The sequence below is a fragment of the Molossus molossus genome, unplaced genomic scaffold (assembly GCF_014108415.1).
Source record: "Molossus molossus isolate mMolMol1 unplaced genomic scaffold, mMolMol1.p scaffold_m16_p_10, whole genome shotgun sequence".
NCBI lineage: Eukaryota > Metazoa > Chordata > Mammalia > Chiroptera > Molossidae > Molossus > Molossus molossus.
The window spans coordinates 96,797,706-96,815,580 of NW_023425345.1; the positions used below are offsets into that span (position 1 = coordinate 96,797,706).

At 53.1% G+C, this 17,875-nt stretch overlaps 1 protein-coding gene across 1 annotated transcript in view; it reads left to right on the top strand.

Annotated features, from left to right (window-relative positions):
- Positions 1 to 8,641, top strand: part of LOC118623815 (phospholipid-transporting ATPase IB-like) — a 230,623-nt gene extending 221,982 nt beyond the window's left edge. Inside the window, exons 12-13 of the mRNA XM_036251559.1 lie at positions 510 to 601; positions 6,334 to 8,641. Of these exons, the coding sequence (XP_036107452.1) occupies positions 510 to 601; positions 6,334 to 6,431 (190 nt within the window). The 3' untranslated portion in view covers positions 6,432 to 8,641. The remainder of the gene's footprint in view (positions 1 to 509; positions 602 to 6,333) is intronic.
- The last annotated feature ends 9,234 nt before the right edge of the window (positions 8,642 to 17,875 follow it).

A 17,875-nucleotide genomic window follows, 5' to 3' on the forward strand; every position in this document is an offset into this window, starting at 1 on the left:
CTTCGGAAAAGGCGCGGAGAGCTCCTGGTCCCTGTGTTTCCAGAGAAAACTCACTTGATTTCTACTGTGGTTCACGATAAGCATCCGGTTCTGTGGAAAGAGGCCTGCGTCTCGCTGGGGTCCTGGGGCGCTGGGAGGCTCTGGCCCTGGTACATTTACTGGCCTGAGGAAAGGAGGCTGCCCGGGTCCAGGCTGTGAGGCCGGTTCCCATAGAAACGGGTCACTCCTTCGGAGGTGTTCGGGAAGCGGGCTTTCGGGGTGTGAAAGGGCACCTGTAGCAGATGCACTTCAGCGAAGGGGAAGCGCGTTGCCAGGCACAGCAGGCCGGGCTGAAACAGAGTGCCCTTCAGAAGAGGGGGCGAGCCCCAGGTGGCAGCCACCGTCGGCAGCAGGCCGCTTGCGAAACGGGACATTTCTCTTGGTGTGGGGACGGACGCGTTCTTCTGTGTTATTTCACAACCTGAAGGCGCGCAGTGAGCACCTTTGTGACCCTGTCTGCTTCCCTGCAGGATGAACGAGCGGGACCACTTGTTAAAGCGGCTCAGCAGGAAGACCACCCCCACTCTCTTCCGAGGAGGCTCCCTCCCGCAGAATGTCCCGCGTAAGTAGCCGCAGCCCAGCCAGCCAGCCAGGCCGGCCCACGCAGGAAGGCGGAAGGCGGGAGTTAATGAAGGCCTGGCCATTGTGAGGAGGAAGGAGCCAGCTGCCAAGCTGCAGCCCCGTTTGCAAGCGGAATGTGTGTGTTTGGCCCGAGGCGAGTGCAGCTTGACTGTAGGTAGTTCCCTGGGACCCAATCAAATGCCCGAATGACAGAATCCTTAAACTTCAAACCCTGGTGCGGTTAAGATCCTCTGTCAGCCTCCCAATAGCATTTTTTCTAAGATTGAAGTGATGTTATTTTTAAATTGTTTCCCTCAAAGATAGCAATATGCAGAGTTTTATTTAATATTAGTATATTAATTAAAACAATACCAATCGCTGGGGGGACATCTCTGTGCTTTTCCCCGGAAGGCTGTCCCATGCCGAGCATGGTGTCCCCACCCCCGCCTGGTTTCTACCGAAGAGGCCTGACCTGCGCAGGGCCCCTGGGTTGCACTAGAACCCAGAGGAGGGGAGGCCGTGGGAGGCAGGTGGGGTGCCTGCAGGGCTCGGGGCTTGTTCTAGCCAACCAGCCTCTGGGCTCCCAGCTGGGGGGTGGTGTTACAGAGCCTGCAGGCTGGCAGCCCCTGCTTCTTGAACCCACCTCTCTCTAGCCCACACTCATCTCTCACACGTGCCCAGCTCCCTGCGTCCCTCTCTCTCCCCAGGAAGGTAAGAAGGAAACAAGAGGTAGAGCGAGAACAGTTGAGGAAAAATGAAGAATCACTGTATCCATAGGACAGAAATTCAAGGACCTGTGTCGGGTTTCAATGAGCTCCACCTGCCAGTAGACCTTCCCAGACTCCCTCGGTGGCGTGGGAAGGAAAGGATGGAATAGCGTCCCTCTCAGTAACCCCCTCCTCTCCTCGCTTCCCACTGGAACATCAGCCTGAGACAAAGGGGATGGAGGCCAGCTCCCGGGGGGCCTCACCTGCCTCCTGTGTCCTTGACTCTGCACTGCCTCAGGAGGGCGGTGGTGGTAGCCCAAGGGCACCTGGCAGAGGCCCAGGTCAGGACAGTAACTGGCCCTGCGTGGGCCCCTGATCAGGGTCACAGCTGCCGTGGCTCCGACCTGAGAGGGAGGTCGAGTCGGGAGGCTTGGTGGGGTAGGCCAAGGATTGAGCTGCCTGGGCCCTGTCCTGGCTGGGCCACTTTTTTGTGACCTTAGGCAAGTTGACCTCTCTGTTTCTACATCTGTAAGACGGAGATCATTTGAGAACCACCTGGGTTGTTGGGAGGATTAAATGAGATCATAAAATGCTAGAACGGTGCCTGACAATAGAGTCCAATAGATGCGTATCACAATGTTGTTGTTTTTCTACCACTAGATGGGTAACTTCGGGCAACTTACATATTTCTCTAAACTCGTTTTATCCCCTGGGGGAAACAGAATTGTAATAACATAAACTTACTTGGTCCTTGGCTTCATGATGAGGCGTGTAAAGCGCCTTCTCCGGACCAGGCCCAGAGAAGCGCATGCTGGGTCCCTGACTCCGGTTCCGTGCGCGGGGCCCCGCTGCCGCTCCAGCATCTGCCCCAGAGGGACCGCAGTAATCATGAACAGTGCGGCGTTAGGGGTGCCCACCCCGGTTGAAAGTGACACCCCCCCAAAAGTAACTACTGTGACCTTCCTGGTAACAAACAGCTGACTGACACACAGTTTGTACGTTACATGTATTAGATACTGTATTCTTACAATAAAGTAGGCTGGGGAAAAGGATATGTTATTAACAACATCATAAGGAAGAGAACATACATTTACAGTGTTTGTTGAAAACAATGTACATGTAAGTGGACCCACACGGTTCACACCTATATTGTTCCAAGAGTCAACTGTGTAGATCAAAGACCAAGAGAGAACTTTTGTGGGAGTCACAAAATGTCTTAGAACGACGACTGAACATTTTGATGAACTCCCACTATTTTGAAGGACAAAAAAGCTCTAATGAACAAGTACAGGAAATCAAAAGGCTTCCAAAAATCACACCCCGTTTCCAAAGCACCCAGAAATGAGTAGTAAGACCTGGCTGGCAAAGGGACGCTCTGTCACTGACAACGAGCAAGGCCATCGAGCAGCTGCAACGGCTCCTGGCACGTGAGGGGTCCCGCAGGGCTCGTCTGGGCCCGGCATGTCCCCCGGGTCCGTCGTCAGCTGTCCTGGGCCTGTCTTCCCAGGAAACTGGGGAAAAGACGCTGATCTTGGAAGTACCTTTGCTTCCTCATGAACCACCAACACGCAGTGTTTGTAACGGAGACGAGTGTCTCCTACGTGGTCTACTACCCTTGTCCCACAGTGTCCCCATTTCTATGCTCTTAGCAATGTTTTTCCAGGCAGGAAACTGCTACTTTCATTAAGATGTTAGCAGGTTTTTTCAGGTAACTCCATACTGCTTTCCACAGTGGCTGCACCAGTCTGCACCCCCACCAACAGTGCACAAGGGTTCCCTTTTCTCCACACCCTCAGGGGGAGAGAGAGAGAGAGAGAGAGAGAACTCCTGGACATGGACAGCAGTGTGGTGATTGGGGAGGGAAGGGGGCGGGTAGAGGTGGAAGAGAGTATAGAAAGGATAAGCAGTCATGGAAAAAAATAAAATAAATTAATAAAAAAAGATGCGATCAGAGCTCAGATTCAAAAGAATGCTGCTTAAGGGGAGTTATATTCCAAAACAATGAAAAAAACAACATGATTTTATAGACTTCACCAAATGTCCTACTGGTCAAAATAACTAAGAAATTCACCACTTTCCATCTCCTTTCACCTACCCCACCCTGTGCTCAGAGTCCAGCGGCGGCTGAGGACTTAGGAGGCAGGTGCGTCAGGAGGCCAGCCAGGGAGAGCTCGGAGCTGGGCCGCTGAGCGCGCTCTCCAGGCCCCATCAGCGCCTTCTGGCCGTCAGGACTTCCTGACAGATGCATGAGAGCGGGAAATGCTAGGAGCTGGAGGCGTCCTCTGAGCTCCCTGTCGGATGCCAGTGGCAGGTTAATGCTCATCAGACAGAAGCTGGTGAACGGATGTGTCTCTGTCAGGCTGAGGGGTGCAGGCCCCACGTGGGACTCACGAATGCTATTGTCCCACTAAAACTTCTTCCAGTGTGACTCTAGCTCTCGCCAGACCTGGTTTCTAAGAGGGAAATATTTTATCTGAGCCCGAGAGACACATCCGCCCCCAGGATAGTCCTATGGGCCAGCCTCCTTTTATTCTTGAATTGCAACAGCCACTTGAAGCCTCCGTTGAGGTTAGGAAAGTCTGGTTCAGAAAGTCTTAGTGCGCAACATTTTTGGAAACATGATAGCAGATGCAGCCAGTGGGAGCTGGCAGAGAAACCGCTGGGTAGTGGCCTCTGGGTGCTCTGCTCGCCCGAGAGAAGACATCTGCTGCTGGACCAGGAGCCTTCTCTGCCTCTTTTGCTGGAAACAGAGTGGCTGAGTAATCCCCCTGGAGGGCGCTCTCGCCAGTGAGGCAGATAGAAGCCGAGGGCGCCGTCCGGCTACAAGCAGAAGAAACCACTGCAGTTGGCTTCCCAGTAGACATAGGCAGGATGTGAATGAAAAATGGAGTAAATAAAAGGCCAGATTTTTGCTCCTTCCATTGGCTAGGAAGTATACAATTCCCAGTGCTAAGATGCCTTTCCCAGAGGACACTGCCAAACAATGTTTCTGCCTCAACAAGTTCCTTTCCTTCCTTCCCATCTAACTGTCTCCGCCCCCCTCAAAAAATATCCAAAACAGAGAGTAGCAGTCGTTCTCTGTGGACTGATTGTTGAGACAGGCTCCTTTCTGGAGTGGAGGTACAGGGCTCTCCCGCCGGTGCCTAGTGTCAGCCCCGAACGAAGGCAAGGGTTCTGTGGCCTGGGGACAGTAAGCCAGCCCCCCAGGCCACACGGCGACCCAGAGCTGCGAGGACCTGGGCTTCACCTGGTGCAGGTCAGAGGAGGAGCCCAGCCAGCCAGCAGCCCCTCCTGCAGGCTGCGTCTGCATCCCTGCTCCAGACCTGCCTGCTCAGTACCCCGCTAGGCGGGCTTCACACTGGCCTGCGGTGGCTGCTTCCTCTGGCTGCCGCACAGGCTGGGATTTGGGGTTTGTGGGTTTGGTTTTGTTAGGGGGGGTAGCGAGTGAACAAGAGCCCCTGTGGAAGACCGCTCTGTTCTGGGTCAGGCTTGCTTTCCCGCCCTCGCTCCGACCGCTCCCCGCTGCCCAGCCGTGTCCACAGTCGGCTCCCAGCCCCGCCTCTGAAGACCGGCCCTGGTCTCCCAGGGTGGCCCTCCTGAGCCCTTGGGTTCTCCCAGGCGGTGGCTGAAAGGCACACTATCCAGAGGAACTGGGAAGCGGCCCAGGGTCAGAGCCCCGAGTCTGAGGGCATCCACAGAGTAAGAAGGCGCCTGAGAATCTGTTGAAGTCTTCTCTGTCCCCTCGGAGCTCTTACACATTCTGTTGTGGGTCTTCACACTCCAGGACGCTCCTTTTTAAGCCTGAGTAAAATAATGAACAATCCCGGAGATGGTGCACGGGCAGAATTTCTGGTTGCTTTTTCTCCTTTAAAGACAATGACAGTTCACTTGCAGCTCTGTCGACCAGTCACATACGCACAGGCAGGCGGGAGCACCTTGGTCGGGCTTTTTACTGCGTTGTCTGTGGTCAGACTGTCTCTTCCAGCTCTAGGCCTTCTCTGCTCCCCGGCCCAGAAGGTTAGCCAACAGAGAGGGGGTCTGGTAACTGTCCCCTCTATGGAAGAACCAGTTCAGTTAGGAAGGAAAACCCCACTTTGGGCTCACTGTGGAGAACTGGCGATGCAGGGGAGTGTGGGCCCCGCAGAAACGCTGCCTGGCTCCGGCTCCGCACCGCCACTCTCTAGGCCTGTGACCTTGGGTGGGTCACGAAATCACTCCATGCTGTTTTCCCATCAGTGAAGAATACTGGCACCTATCTCATAGGGTTGTTGGGAGGAATAAATGAGTTATTTGTGCACAGTACCTACAACAGTGCCTGATACAGCATTCAATAACTGTTGGCTACTGCTGCTATCACTATAATAATGATAGCGATATTATTATTATTATTATTATTACTGGAACTGATTGTAACAACCATTCTTCCTGTGGCCATGGGGCCAATCACTAAATTCTTCTTGCCTTTATCTTGTGATTTTTTTCTTTGTTTACCCCAAAACAAACCCACTGAGATTTCTCACTGCCCGCCTACATCAGCCCAGCGTGTGAACGGGGGCCCCGGGCATCGCGCCCTTGGCCCGCTCGCACTGTTAGCGTGGTGCGCGTCCCCAGCGCGTTTCCAGCCTCACCGGCGGTGGCAGCTTCAGGCGCATCGGGACGTCTCCGGGCAGAACAACTTGATTGGCAGTGGGGTAGTGCGGACATGGACCCGTGACCCACTGTTCACGCTTCCCAGGCTGAGCTCAGCTGCAGCCCCGAAATGGGAGGCCACCCCTCAGAGCCAACCCCATCCCAGCATCAGCAGCCAGCACCCCTGGGACCCGGCGGGCCAGGCTGCATCCCGCCACCACCCACCCACACTGCCCACACTCCCCTTCTGGGTCTCAGGCTCCCGTCTCAGACCCCGCCCACCCAAGGCTAATGAGGCCCACGTGTGTAAGCTCCACTGCCATCTCCCCAAAGTAGCTTCCAAGCCCGACGCACTCCCCCAGTTCTGCCCTAACCCCGCCTCCTGTGTGCCTTTCAGATGGCTACGCCTTCTCTCAAGAAGAGCACGGAGCTGTGTCTCAGGAGGAAATCGTCCGGGCGTATGACACCACCAGGAAGAAAGCAAGTCATAAGTAAGCCCTGACATCGAGGAGCAACTGAGTCGAGTTCTGCGGACTGATCTACGGAAGAAATGCGGTTTGTGCAGCCAGTGTGAACACATCTGTCAGAAGAGACTGGTGTCAGCATCCAAAACACGAGAACACACATTTCCGTGGCCTTAGCCAGCCGGTTCGTCAGTGACATATTCCCGGGCAAACCTGGGGTGTATCCCGCGGGGAAGCCATTTCTTCCCCCCCAGTGTGTCTGCAGTGCTTGGCCTAACTTTTGTTTACGTTGTTATGACGCATTCCCCTGTGCTCCGTGAGGTGTGAAATTAAAAACATTATGTTTCACCAGTATTTAAACATCAGTACTAGTCGTCCCGGGAGCAGAGATGAGAGTTTTGTGTTGCGTGAGGAACCCGTCTGCGGTGGGGAGCCCAGACACGTGCTTCCTGTTGTCTTACCCCACAGATGACGTCCACGGGGCAGCATGTAAACTTCACTTCAGGCAGGTTGCTGTCTTGCTTTGATTCCTACTTTGTTTGTGTGACACTGGCATAAACTTCTGGATTGCAATGAAATCACAAATACATGTATCTGGGTGGGAGACTTGAGAGCGTGGATTTGAACCTCTGAGCCACATTCCCAGTGGGGCAGACGATCGGTGTTCCCCAGGTGTACCCGTCCAGGTGGCTTCCGGCCCGGTTGTCCCAGTGCCGCCGAGGCTCCCCGTCCTCGGACCTTCTGCATGGCTGGCCGCTGTGCGCAGTGCATGGCCGCTGGTGGGCCACCACCCGAGTCCCCGCTCTTCCTCCTCCTCGGCAGATCCAGGTGCAGGGGTCCCCTCCTCCCCCGCCTTTTCCTTCTAGAACTAAAGAGAAGCAGCAGCTCTTCCCCCTTTGTCCTAAAGGGTTACCTGCCCCTCTCTGGTGACAGGGAAGCCTGCAGCCAGGGCGGTGGTGGAGACCCCGCCCCGGCCAAGCTCAGCACTCAGCTCCCAGCCTCCAGACCACTGGACCTGCGGCATCCTCTTCACGTCGGCCCGTGCTGGTCCTTTGGGGAGCTGAGGGCACATCTCCCGGCGAAGGAACACACCTGTCGCTCTAGCTCCAGAGCCACAGAGGACGTGCAAACCCAGATGAGGGAGGAGGCCCTAGTGTGGTGAAGGACGACCGTGGCAGGAGAAAGCAAGACGCAAGGACGGAGACACCCAAGAAGGGCACAGAGGACGTTTCCCAACAAGTCTGAGCAGAAACTCCGAAATCAAGCCCCGAAGCCCAGACCATTGTCCTGACCAGCCTAATGTGTCCAGGAGGTTAAACAAGATGTTGACAGGCAGTTTTAATTGAAAAGAATCCCAAACATTTCACCGCCCTTTTAAAAATATCGACAAGGTTTCCTTCCTTATTGAGTCAGTGTTAGGTACAGGCATGCTCACAGTAGGAAGAGTCCTGAGTCTAAGATGAGGAAGGGAAGTCACTGACTTTCCAAACTGCAGAGTCCCTTGTTCTAAATTTGGACAGAACCTGGATGCCTTCGGGCGGTCATGTGAGCACCTGGAGCCCTCAGTAAACGACCAGCCTGGAGGCACGTTCTCTCCTCTCTGCTTTGGTTGCCAAACTAGATTTCTGGATGGCTTAACATAAATACTTCTGGGCAGCTGTTACTGGTTACAACGGCACAGTTCCTCTGGGAATGGCTGTGCTAAATTAGGAAATAGAACAATAATGCACTTTGCTTCCTAACCCTTTATTTTTGGAACATCTACAGCTTATTGGGCATTGAAATAATTATGATTTGCATCAACTAAGAAAACGAATCCCCCTCACTTAAGAGGTGACCAGGATCCAGGGCTGGAGGGTAAGGAAGTAAGGCCATGCAATTCACAGGTAAGGCTCAGAAGCTGCCACACCTTCCTGCCCAGGTGATGAGACGTTTAAAGACTGCAGCACCCAGTGAGATGAATGATTGAAGGACTGTCATGCTGAAATTACAGGGGGGGGAAGTCTAATAATTAACACAAACTAAGGTGTATATTCTTACTGCACACCCAGAAAGATAATGGTCTAAACACAGAGGGAAAATGAAAGTGAGAATTGAATGTGTTAGGCATCCTGACTGTTTGGCTTCATTTGGGACTAAGCCCGTTTGGAAAGAGGCAACTAGAAGTCAATTATTTGTCGAACACTTAGCTCTCTCTTGAACTTGAAGCCTTCTGAATCATATTTGTGAATTAGAGAGTGTGTGTGTGTTGGGCTTTCTGTTTTTTATTTTATTATTTGCATTAAAATACAGTTTCAATTTTCTGAGATTTAAGTAGATTTTCCAATTTTCTTGAGAAGTAGACAAAACAGTCTTTGCAATAATGAACTTACACACCAAGAAGAAAACAGTGGATGGGATGCCTTTCTATTTCTTCTCTGACACAATTAAGCTATCTTGTAGCCAAATGGCTAAATTGGGTTTCTAGGAGGAGCAGCTGTCACCGTGTGATGTAGAATATTTAGACAGGGCCGGCTCAGGGGCTGTGTCATTTGTCCTATCTTTAAGTCGAGGTCAAAGTGTCGCACACAAGCCCTCCCCAGGGAGCAGGGTAGACGGACTAAGTTGCATGCTCTGGCTGTCAGCTCAGTGGAAATGCCACATGGGACTTGTCACTCTGCCACATGGTAAGTGACACACGGGCTGGCAGGTCGCAGTCGGTCAGCACTAAGGGCCTGCCTGTGGATTGGGCTGAAGGGGTGGAATCCACCCAGGCTCGGCCTCGGTCTGGTCTGGTGTTACGCACAGGCCGGCTGCCGACTGTCGTTTGAGCCCAGGCCCCGTTCTGCTGGCTGCAGAGTGAGGCGGCGCCCGGCGCACTTGGGTCTGAGTTCAGCTCCAGCCGCACGGCAGGCGAGGGCGGCTGCGGGAGGTGCACGCTGAACGGGGAGGAGGTGAGAGCGGAATAAAGCCACCGTTTCCCCTTGGCTGTCTGGCTCAGCACTTCCTTGCTGACCAGAATGCGTTTTGTCATAATTGGAGGATGTGGCTGATGTGTCTATCCTGTCTCTAGGCAGAATATTCCAGGCTTCCTGACCAGTGGTACCTTCTGTCATCTCCCACACACATGCACACACGTGACAGCCTTTTCTGGGTCTGTGCAGCAGACAGGACCTGCGCTTTGGAGAGAGGAGATGTGTTTCTTTAACGCCTGTGGAGTAATATCCTAACACGTGAGCCTGGGTTTCAGCAGAGCAAGACTGAGAGCTCTGTTGACATTTTCTTTTCCTTGACAAGGCTTTAGGTCTTGCTGTAGGGAGCTGGCAGTGAAAATCAGTAATAACTTGTCAAGAAGCAGTGAATAATGGGAAAAAAAGTGAGTGTAGGTAACTAACATCTGAAAATGCATATGGATGTATATATTACAGACTTTAAGGTTGAATTTTGGAGAAATAAAACTATAGTCTATAACTTCCATTTGTTATAACAATGACCCTTTATCTTATATTTTGAGCCCTGGGAAGGGAACATTCTATCATATTCTTGTTCCCCGGAATTTATGTCTTAGACTGTAAGTTGGACAGAATGTTTACAAAACTCTGCTCTGGGACGAGGTTGTCTTTGGTGTTGAACATGTGAAAAAAAAAAAAACCACACACATTTCAGCCAGGGTTTGAATTACTGCCCAGGGTCATTGTCCCAACGTCATTCAAGGAGTGATTTAGCCGCAGCATTTGAAATGTAGCCTTCATCTCCTGGGATCCATAAAAATGTGACCAGGGAAACTGGTCATGGCTAAGCAGAGCCTGAAGTAATAACTTGGCAGAGAAATGCGTTTATCAGGTCAAGTCAGAAGGTGGCAGCCCCCATCATAGTCACTAAATTCTTTATGCAAATGCTTCAATTGGCGAACACAAGCGGTGATGGTGAAAATAAAGCCCCGCAGAAAGGGGGTGCATGTACCAGTTGTTGGCTTTGTTACGGGTTCTTCATGGGCTGCGGGCAGCCCTGGGGGAGAGTCCTGAGCCTCCTCCCAGCCATTTGTCCACCCCGAAGGGCAAGGAGAACAGTTGGGGTTCCGTGGGTCGTAGACCCCCCCTAATGATATGTGAGTAAGTACCCCCGGAAGGAATAGACCTGAAATACCCCGCTTGACGTTTGCCTCTTCGTGCATTTTTTCTCAGCGCCCCAAAGCGCCCCACGGCAGCTTTATTCAATGCCAAAGCTCAGACTAGTCCTCGGTGAGAAACGCTGTCTTCGTGTTTGGGGTGAGTGAGTTGTGATCCGGGGCACAGTCTTCAGGGGGAAGGAACGGCTGTGGGACCAGCGTGAATCCAGGTGTCCGGAAGCCACAGAGACACGGGAGCAGGAGAGAGAGGCAAGTTCACCGTTACCCCGGCCGAATCCGTAGCCGCACGCCGGCCAACACCACCGCTCCCCTGACCGAGGGGACACAAAAGAATGATTCTTTTCACGCCCAGCCTGGCTCATTTTCCAGTGACAAGCTCTCGCCCTGGTTGCCTTAGAGATATCTACTCTGCTCTTTCTCCCAGGCGTCAGACCAAGAAAAACACACACGATCAGTCCATCGGCATTTCTTCTGACCTGGCTAAAGAAAGGAAGGAGACCTGTTCGTTTGAAAAGTCAGGAACAAAGTGTCAGGTAGCTTTGATTTATGACAGAAATAGGAAGAAGAAAGTTGAAGTAACAGTGCTATCCAAATAGCGCTGCCCAGGAAACTCAGGGGTCAAGAGAGCTTATCAAGAGCCTTTTATAGGCAAGTCCTTCCGTCGAAAAGGGCCAGAAAGGAGAGAGCCGGAAGATCAGGATGTGAACCCCCTTCCACCGGGATCGGATTCGGTCATCCCGAAGGTCTCTTGGGGGGCAGGCGGATCAGTCAACACTAACACCAACGCTGCGGAAGAAAATCTGCCCTGTCTAGAGCATTCCTCCTTCCAAGCGGATCGCCGGGCAAGGGAATAGAGCTGAGATGTTTCACTAATAAAATCGATGCCAGGGCTGACCTGACACTCACCCAGCTCCCCTCCCCCACGCTGCCCGGCCCTGCTGCCCTGAGGAGTGTGGGTGCTGCCTGCCTTCGGGTCCCTCTGAAGGGCCATGAGAGCCGCTGCAGGCGGGCCTGCTGCAGGGGTGCCCCCACGGGGCCAGCGGGGAGCAGCCGGTGCCGGCCTCCGTGGGTCACCCTTCCTGCGGGTCACTGGGTTGCTGTTGGAAGGCAGCATCTTTGTGGCGTCTTTCTCAGGCAAGCCAGCCATGTGCTCTCCTGTCTGCTGTCACAGCTGTGCTCAGATTGCTTAAATATCGTTCCTGACGGGAGGTTTTAATCTGGTTATGCAGAGAGGAGCGGGGGTGGGGGATTGGGGGGCTGCGGGGCTGCGGGGCTGCGGGGGCACGTTTAATTGGCTCCCAGCAGAGCGGTGAGCACGTTGGCAGAGTGTGGGGGTTTTTGTTCCCTCCCTCCAGAAGTGTTGCCATTTTCAGGTCCTATTAATGTCCTCTGGTTCTTAAATTACAGCAGCACATTATAGCGGAGCCGGCTCCCCTCCTGGAGTGAACACAAATGAAGGGCATTTACTTGTATTTTCAGAAAATGTAGTGATTTGTGGCTTTGATCAATCCTGTTGACTGGTGTATGTCTGCTCAAACCTGTTTCAAATAAATCTTTTGTTAAGGTAAATGACTGGATCGTGTTTTATTTTGGAGTTTTTGCCCCCACTAATAAGCGGGGGATGCCAAGGGGACTTGGGACTCGAACACAGAGGTTGTCAGCGGGGACAGGCTGCATGCGTGTTCCGGGGGCTGGTGAAGGCCGGAGGGCAGGGGCCCCTGAGCTGGCGCCCCGGGAGGACTGCGCCTCCACCAGAGAGGGCCCAGGGCCCCGCGAGTCTGCACTGATCCTGCAAAGGAAGTTCCGGCAGCTTCTTTACTGCTTTTAGTTCCTCTCAGTTTCCCTGCAAACTGAAATGTGGGGAGGTCGGATTCTGCCGTCAAGCGTGAGATCAGAACACTGTTACTGAAGGGGTTCGGAACATGCTCCCCCAAACACATCACTGTGGCATATTGACTAGTGTGAGCGGACCACGAGCGGGAAGAGGTCTTCGCTCTACCCAAACGCAGGTCCACTCACTTCCTCCGGGAAAGGGGCCTCCGGCACCAGGAAGAGAAGGACATTCCCATCACCAGGGCCCGGGAACAACCCTGGAATGGACCTGTACAAACCCACCTAGGAAAGGGCCGGCTCTCCGTTCCTTCCCTCCACGTGTTCCCCGGTCACTGTGCCACAGCTCCCTGTCCCACAGCTCACTGCCCCACGGCTCACTGCCCCACGGCTCACTGTCCCACGGCTCACTGCCCCACGGCTCACTGCCCCACGGCTCCCTGCCCCACGGCTCCCTGTCCCACGGCTCACTGCCCCACGGCTCACTGCCCCACGGCTCCCTGCCCCACGGCTCACTGCCCCACGGCTCACTGTCCCACGGCTCCCTGCCCCACGGCTCCCTGCCCCACGGCTCACTGCCCCACGGCTCACTGTCCCACGGCTCACTGCCCCACGGCTCACTGCCCCACGGCTCCCTGCCCCACGGCTCACTGTCCCACGGCTCCCTGCCCCACGGCTCCCTGCCCCACGGCTCACTGCCCCACGGCTCACTGCCCCACAGCTCCCTGCCGCTGGCCCAAGCCCAAGCCCCTCGCCTCCCCACACACCCACATTTTCCATACAAGCTGTGGAGCCTAACGGCTTCCTGGGGGGTCTTCATGGTCCTTCTGAAGACTCCCACGTACAAGTAAAAATATTAAATTTGTATACTTTTCTCCTATTAATCTGCTTTATGTCCATTAAATTCTTAGCCCAGCCACAGAACCAAAGAGGGTAGAAGGAAGTGTTCCTCCTCTGTATTATTTTTACAAGTGTAAGGAGACCTCTGCCCGTTCCCTGTAGGAACGGTACATGGCAGTCGGGTCAGTGTCCACTGCCTTGGGGTGCAGCACCCACAGGGCAGGGGCCACATTGCCCGGGGCGAGGTGGCAGCTGGAGGGCCGCAGGGGCAGGGCTTCCTCCTGGAAACCAGCCTCAGGCTCTGGCTGAGGGCCGGTCTGGCTTTGCTGGGGCAGCTGACGTCTCACCTACAGGCGGTGGGGGCAGAACCGAGGGCAGAGGACAGGAAGCAGAGCCTGCAGAGACGGTTGCCTGCAGAGGCTCGGGTATGGAAGCCAGGGAAAAACTAATCGCCCGCGTCACATTTACAGTTTCCCTTAGCTGACCGATTCCTCCCCGGTAGTCCGTGTCCCATCAGAACTGGATTTGGCCAAGAGTCACGACCTTGGGAGCCGGGCCCGGGAGAGCCAGCGGGCCGGGCCTTGCTTCCCGGCAGAGGTCTGCCGCTCAGGCGGCAGCAGCAACCGGCTTTCTCCTGCCCTACACAGGCCTGGCCTTTTTTTCAATTGTTAAAACTGAAAATGATTTAATACACTCAACAGCGAGGCGCTCTTTTCCAACTTTCGCCATTTCTTGGTTGTGTCTCCAAAATCGGCCTTGGCCGCTACAGTGATTTTTCTGAAATACCATCCTTCACTGGTGATCAGCAGAGCAAACCTTAAACCCTGAGAGGTCCTAGCAGCTGAAGAGCCCGTGCGGACCCTACGTTTCTGCCTAAAGCAGTGTTCTTTTTTATTATTATTATTATTATTTTCTTTATTGATTTTTAGAGAGAAACATCAGAGAGAGAGAGAGAGAGAACATCTACTGGCTGCCTCCTGCATGCCCCCCACTGGGCATCGGGCCCACAGCCTGGGCATGTGCCCTGACCGGGAATCGAACAGGCAGCCTCTTGGTGCATGGGTCGACGCTCAACCACAGAGCCACGCCGGCTGGGGTAAAGCAGTGTTCTTTAGAGTCGTTTCCTGGCTCAAAACAAAACAAAACAAAACAAAACCCCTCAGAATACTTTGAAAAATCATTCAGATTCTGCTATTTATTTTCAAATTGCTTATGTGAGATACATAGATCATGGGAGGGGTTAAAATGTACGCAAAGCAGCAGGGTGTGGACGGGAGCCTGCTCCGCCCCTACTGCCTTCTGACCACATTCTGTCCCCCACGTGGATCTTCCAAGGGACCGTCCCCGCAACTGTTGTGACTGGCACCGTACATGGAGCTCTGGCCTAAAGGAGTACAAAACACAATCATCTATCAAAGGCTGCAAGTGCCAAACACACAGAGTCCAGCTCCCAGATATTAAGCTTTCATTTATTTAAAGTAGGCCACACACAGAAGTAAAATGATTTCAAATTCTTGGGGGTTGGCTTCAAAGCTCCATCTTCAGCTGTTTGCCTCCTTGTGCAAGGTCTTTGGCTTTGAACTCTGGAGTGACACGTGCTTACACAAAGGAGCACAGGCCACCCTTAGAGGGCAGTCTTGGCCGGAGCCGCGAATCGGAAGGGCTGTCCCAGGAGTTTTTATAGCATTGTCCTAGAGTTGTTTACACAGTTTAATGCTACCTGTACTCTCTCCCCTACTCTCAAGAACATGTGTTTTCGTTTGAAATATTTGAAATTAATTGCCTAGAAACGCTTCCTGATCGCCCCCCACCCCCCAACTTTCAAAATGGTCGTTGCGCGTACACTGCGTTCTGTTTGATTTCAAGTTCTGCTGACCTAACACATCTTGCCGGTGGCTGGGGGACGGCGGTTGCCATGGTTGCTTTCCAAAGGGCCCTGCAGAGAGCGTATGAGTAGCTGCTGTGAGCTGAGACAGAACAGCCCTTTGGCCATGAACGAAGCTCTTAGTCACTTTTGTCCCTTCCCAGTGTCCTTAAGAGAAGCTGCCTGCAAATTACTTACAAAGATGGTCCAAGAAAAAGCCTGTGAATTAAATTTGTCTCAATATTACATTTAAAATTGGATGAGGATGGAGAGAGGGTGTGTGTGCATGGCGGGGGTGGGGGGTCTTACTCATTTGTAACAGAAACCACCTCTGAGCACATGTATTTAGCACTTTAATTGGAAAATGTTTACCTTCCAATTTATTTGGTGGAAAGCTCCAATCGGCTTGCTGCTGACGGGGGACACTGCATAGCAAGATGAGGGGAGCCTTGAAACTACCTATCTTCATGCAAGGGGAAGACCTCTTGGTGCATGGGTTGATGCTCAACCACTGAGCCACGCTGACCGGACAGAAGGCCCACCTCCTAATACCCTCGCATTGAGGCTAAGGATTCCAACAGAGGACTTTGGGGGAGACACAGATGCTCAGTTCACAGCAGACGGTAGTTGCCCTCAGAGGCAGGCCCCAGGCTGGACACCAGGGCTGGATCTGAGGCTCCCCAGTGGACGGTGATCTTACTCAACAAATGCTGCGGTCCTTCCCTTGCCAAACAACCTCTTAAAACTTCTCTGTGCCTTGACTTCTCCCTGTCGGCCGTGCAAATAAATGACCAGGGAGGAAGACGACAATGTCTTCTTTGCTTCCCCACCTAGTGGCGGTCACCAAAGAGAACCTGGGCCTCAGCCAGACCCGGTTCTATTAAGGCCCAGTCTGACCTCCCCTCCCAATCTCGCTGCTCGCTCTCCCTTCCCGCTGACAGCTTCTTGTCCCTGGAGGCTCCACTCCAGTCGGCCTCCTCCAGGACCTTCCCAGACGGTGGTGCTCCCGTCTCTGCACCGGGCAGCACCTGGGCACGCCAGGCCTGCCCTTCGTGTAGTAGGCGTTTGACACACAGACGCCTCTCTCTCCAGGAAGATTATAAGCGTCCCCACTATCAAGCCCATGTTAGCCCATGTGCACAGCGTGGCTTGTGCAATGGACTGAGCATGGACTTCGAACCAGAGCACGTGCCTTCAGACATTTGGCCAGTGATTAGCCTTGTGACCTTGCAGACATCATTGAACTCCTCTGCACCTCAATTTCTTCACCTACAGGACTGGGAATAAAGCTTCCCAGCTCCTTACAGGTGATGGTGATGTCAGGGCTGCCGTGCGTCCTCCCTGGCAGCCCAGCTGCTTGCTAAAACAGTGAAATACTTCCATACCCGTGGATAAATAGCCACTTCCTCTCCTGGGAAAGGGGCAGATGTGTCTTCCCGCCATCACCACCTCGGACACTGTCCACAGTCCAGCAGCTAAGTGCGGATACCCGCCAGGCAGGGCTCCTGACCCTGCCGTGCACCTGTTCATGATGTCTGGCCAGTGACTGCTGCGGCTCAGATTGATAAATACTTTTCAGATCACATCTGGTTGTGAGATTCTCCATTCGCTCGGCTCAGAGTAATGCTCCAGGCATGTTGCTATGTGCTCATAATACAGAAAACTGGAGCTTCCAAAGAACTCAACCCAGTAAGGCAGATAGACGTGTAAATAAATAAAATGTCATCTATTATTATGTAACAAACCACCTGAACATTTAGCGGCTTAAAATAACAACGGGTTCCTAAAGAAAAGTTACAGATAGACTTACAATAGGACCCAGCAGGTGCACTTCTGGGTATAAAGAATTGAAAGCTGGGACTCAGACTGATAGTTGTACACCCATGATCTCAGCAGCATCATTCACAGTAACCAAAGCTAGAAACAGCACAGATGCTCATCAGCAGAGGAATGGATAAGCAACACGTGGTCTGTAGATCCAGTGGAATATTATTCAGCCTCAAAAAGGAAGGAAATTCTGACACATGCTATAAAACGGATGAAACTTGAAGACATTGAGCTAAATTGAATAAGCTAGACAAGAAAGAACAAATATTGTATCATTCCATTAATGTGATGTGCCTACAAGAGGCAAATTCATAGAGACAGAAGGTGGAAGGGTGGTTGTCGGCTGGGTGAGGAGATTGCAGGGAGCTAGTGTTTAATGACCAAATCTGAGTTTGGGAAGATGGAAAGTTCTGGAGATGGTGGTGGTGCACAACAGTATGAATGTGCGTAATGCTGCCGAACCATACACTTAAAATGGTAAGTTTTATATTATGTATATTTTACCAGAGTAAAAAAAAAATTTTTTTAAGTCAATCATTTCTTGTGCTTGTAAATGTACAGTTTGGCCAGGGCTCAGCAGGAATGATCCATCTCTGCTCCGTGATGTTGGGACCTCACCTGGGGTGACTGAATCGGCAGGGACAGCCTGGGCACCTTCACCGCTTCCTGTTGCCTCCGGCCTCTCCACACGACCTGTCACCATAGCCCGTCAGGTGCCAGGCTTCCTAGCAGCAGCGCCCGTTCCCGGAGGGAGTGCCCGGAGACAGCAAGCAGAAGCTGCCAGGCTCCACGGCCCGGGCCTGGAAACGGGCACAGAGTCACTTCCCCAAATCTGCTCATGCAGAAACCCCAGAGCCCACCCAGAGGCAAGGGGACTGACACCCCATGTTCTCCATAGAAGGATCTGCAGCCGTCTCTATTCTAGCGCAATGGGACAAGTGAAGTGTGTACGTGTGAGGGTAGTGTGGGGACAAGATGACTCGGGATTCAGGGAGACTCTCAGGGA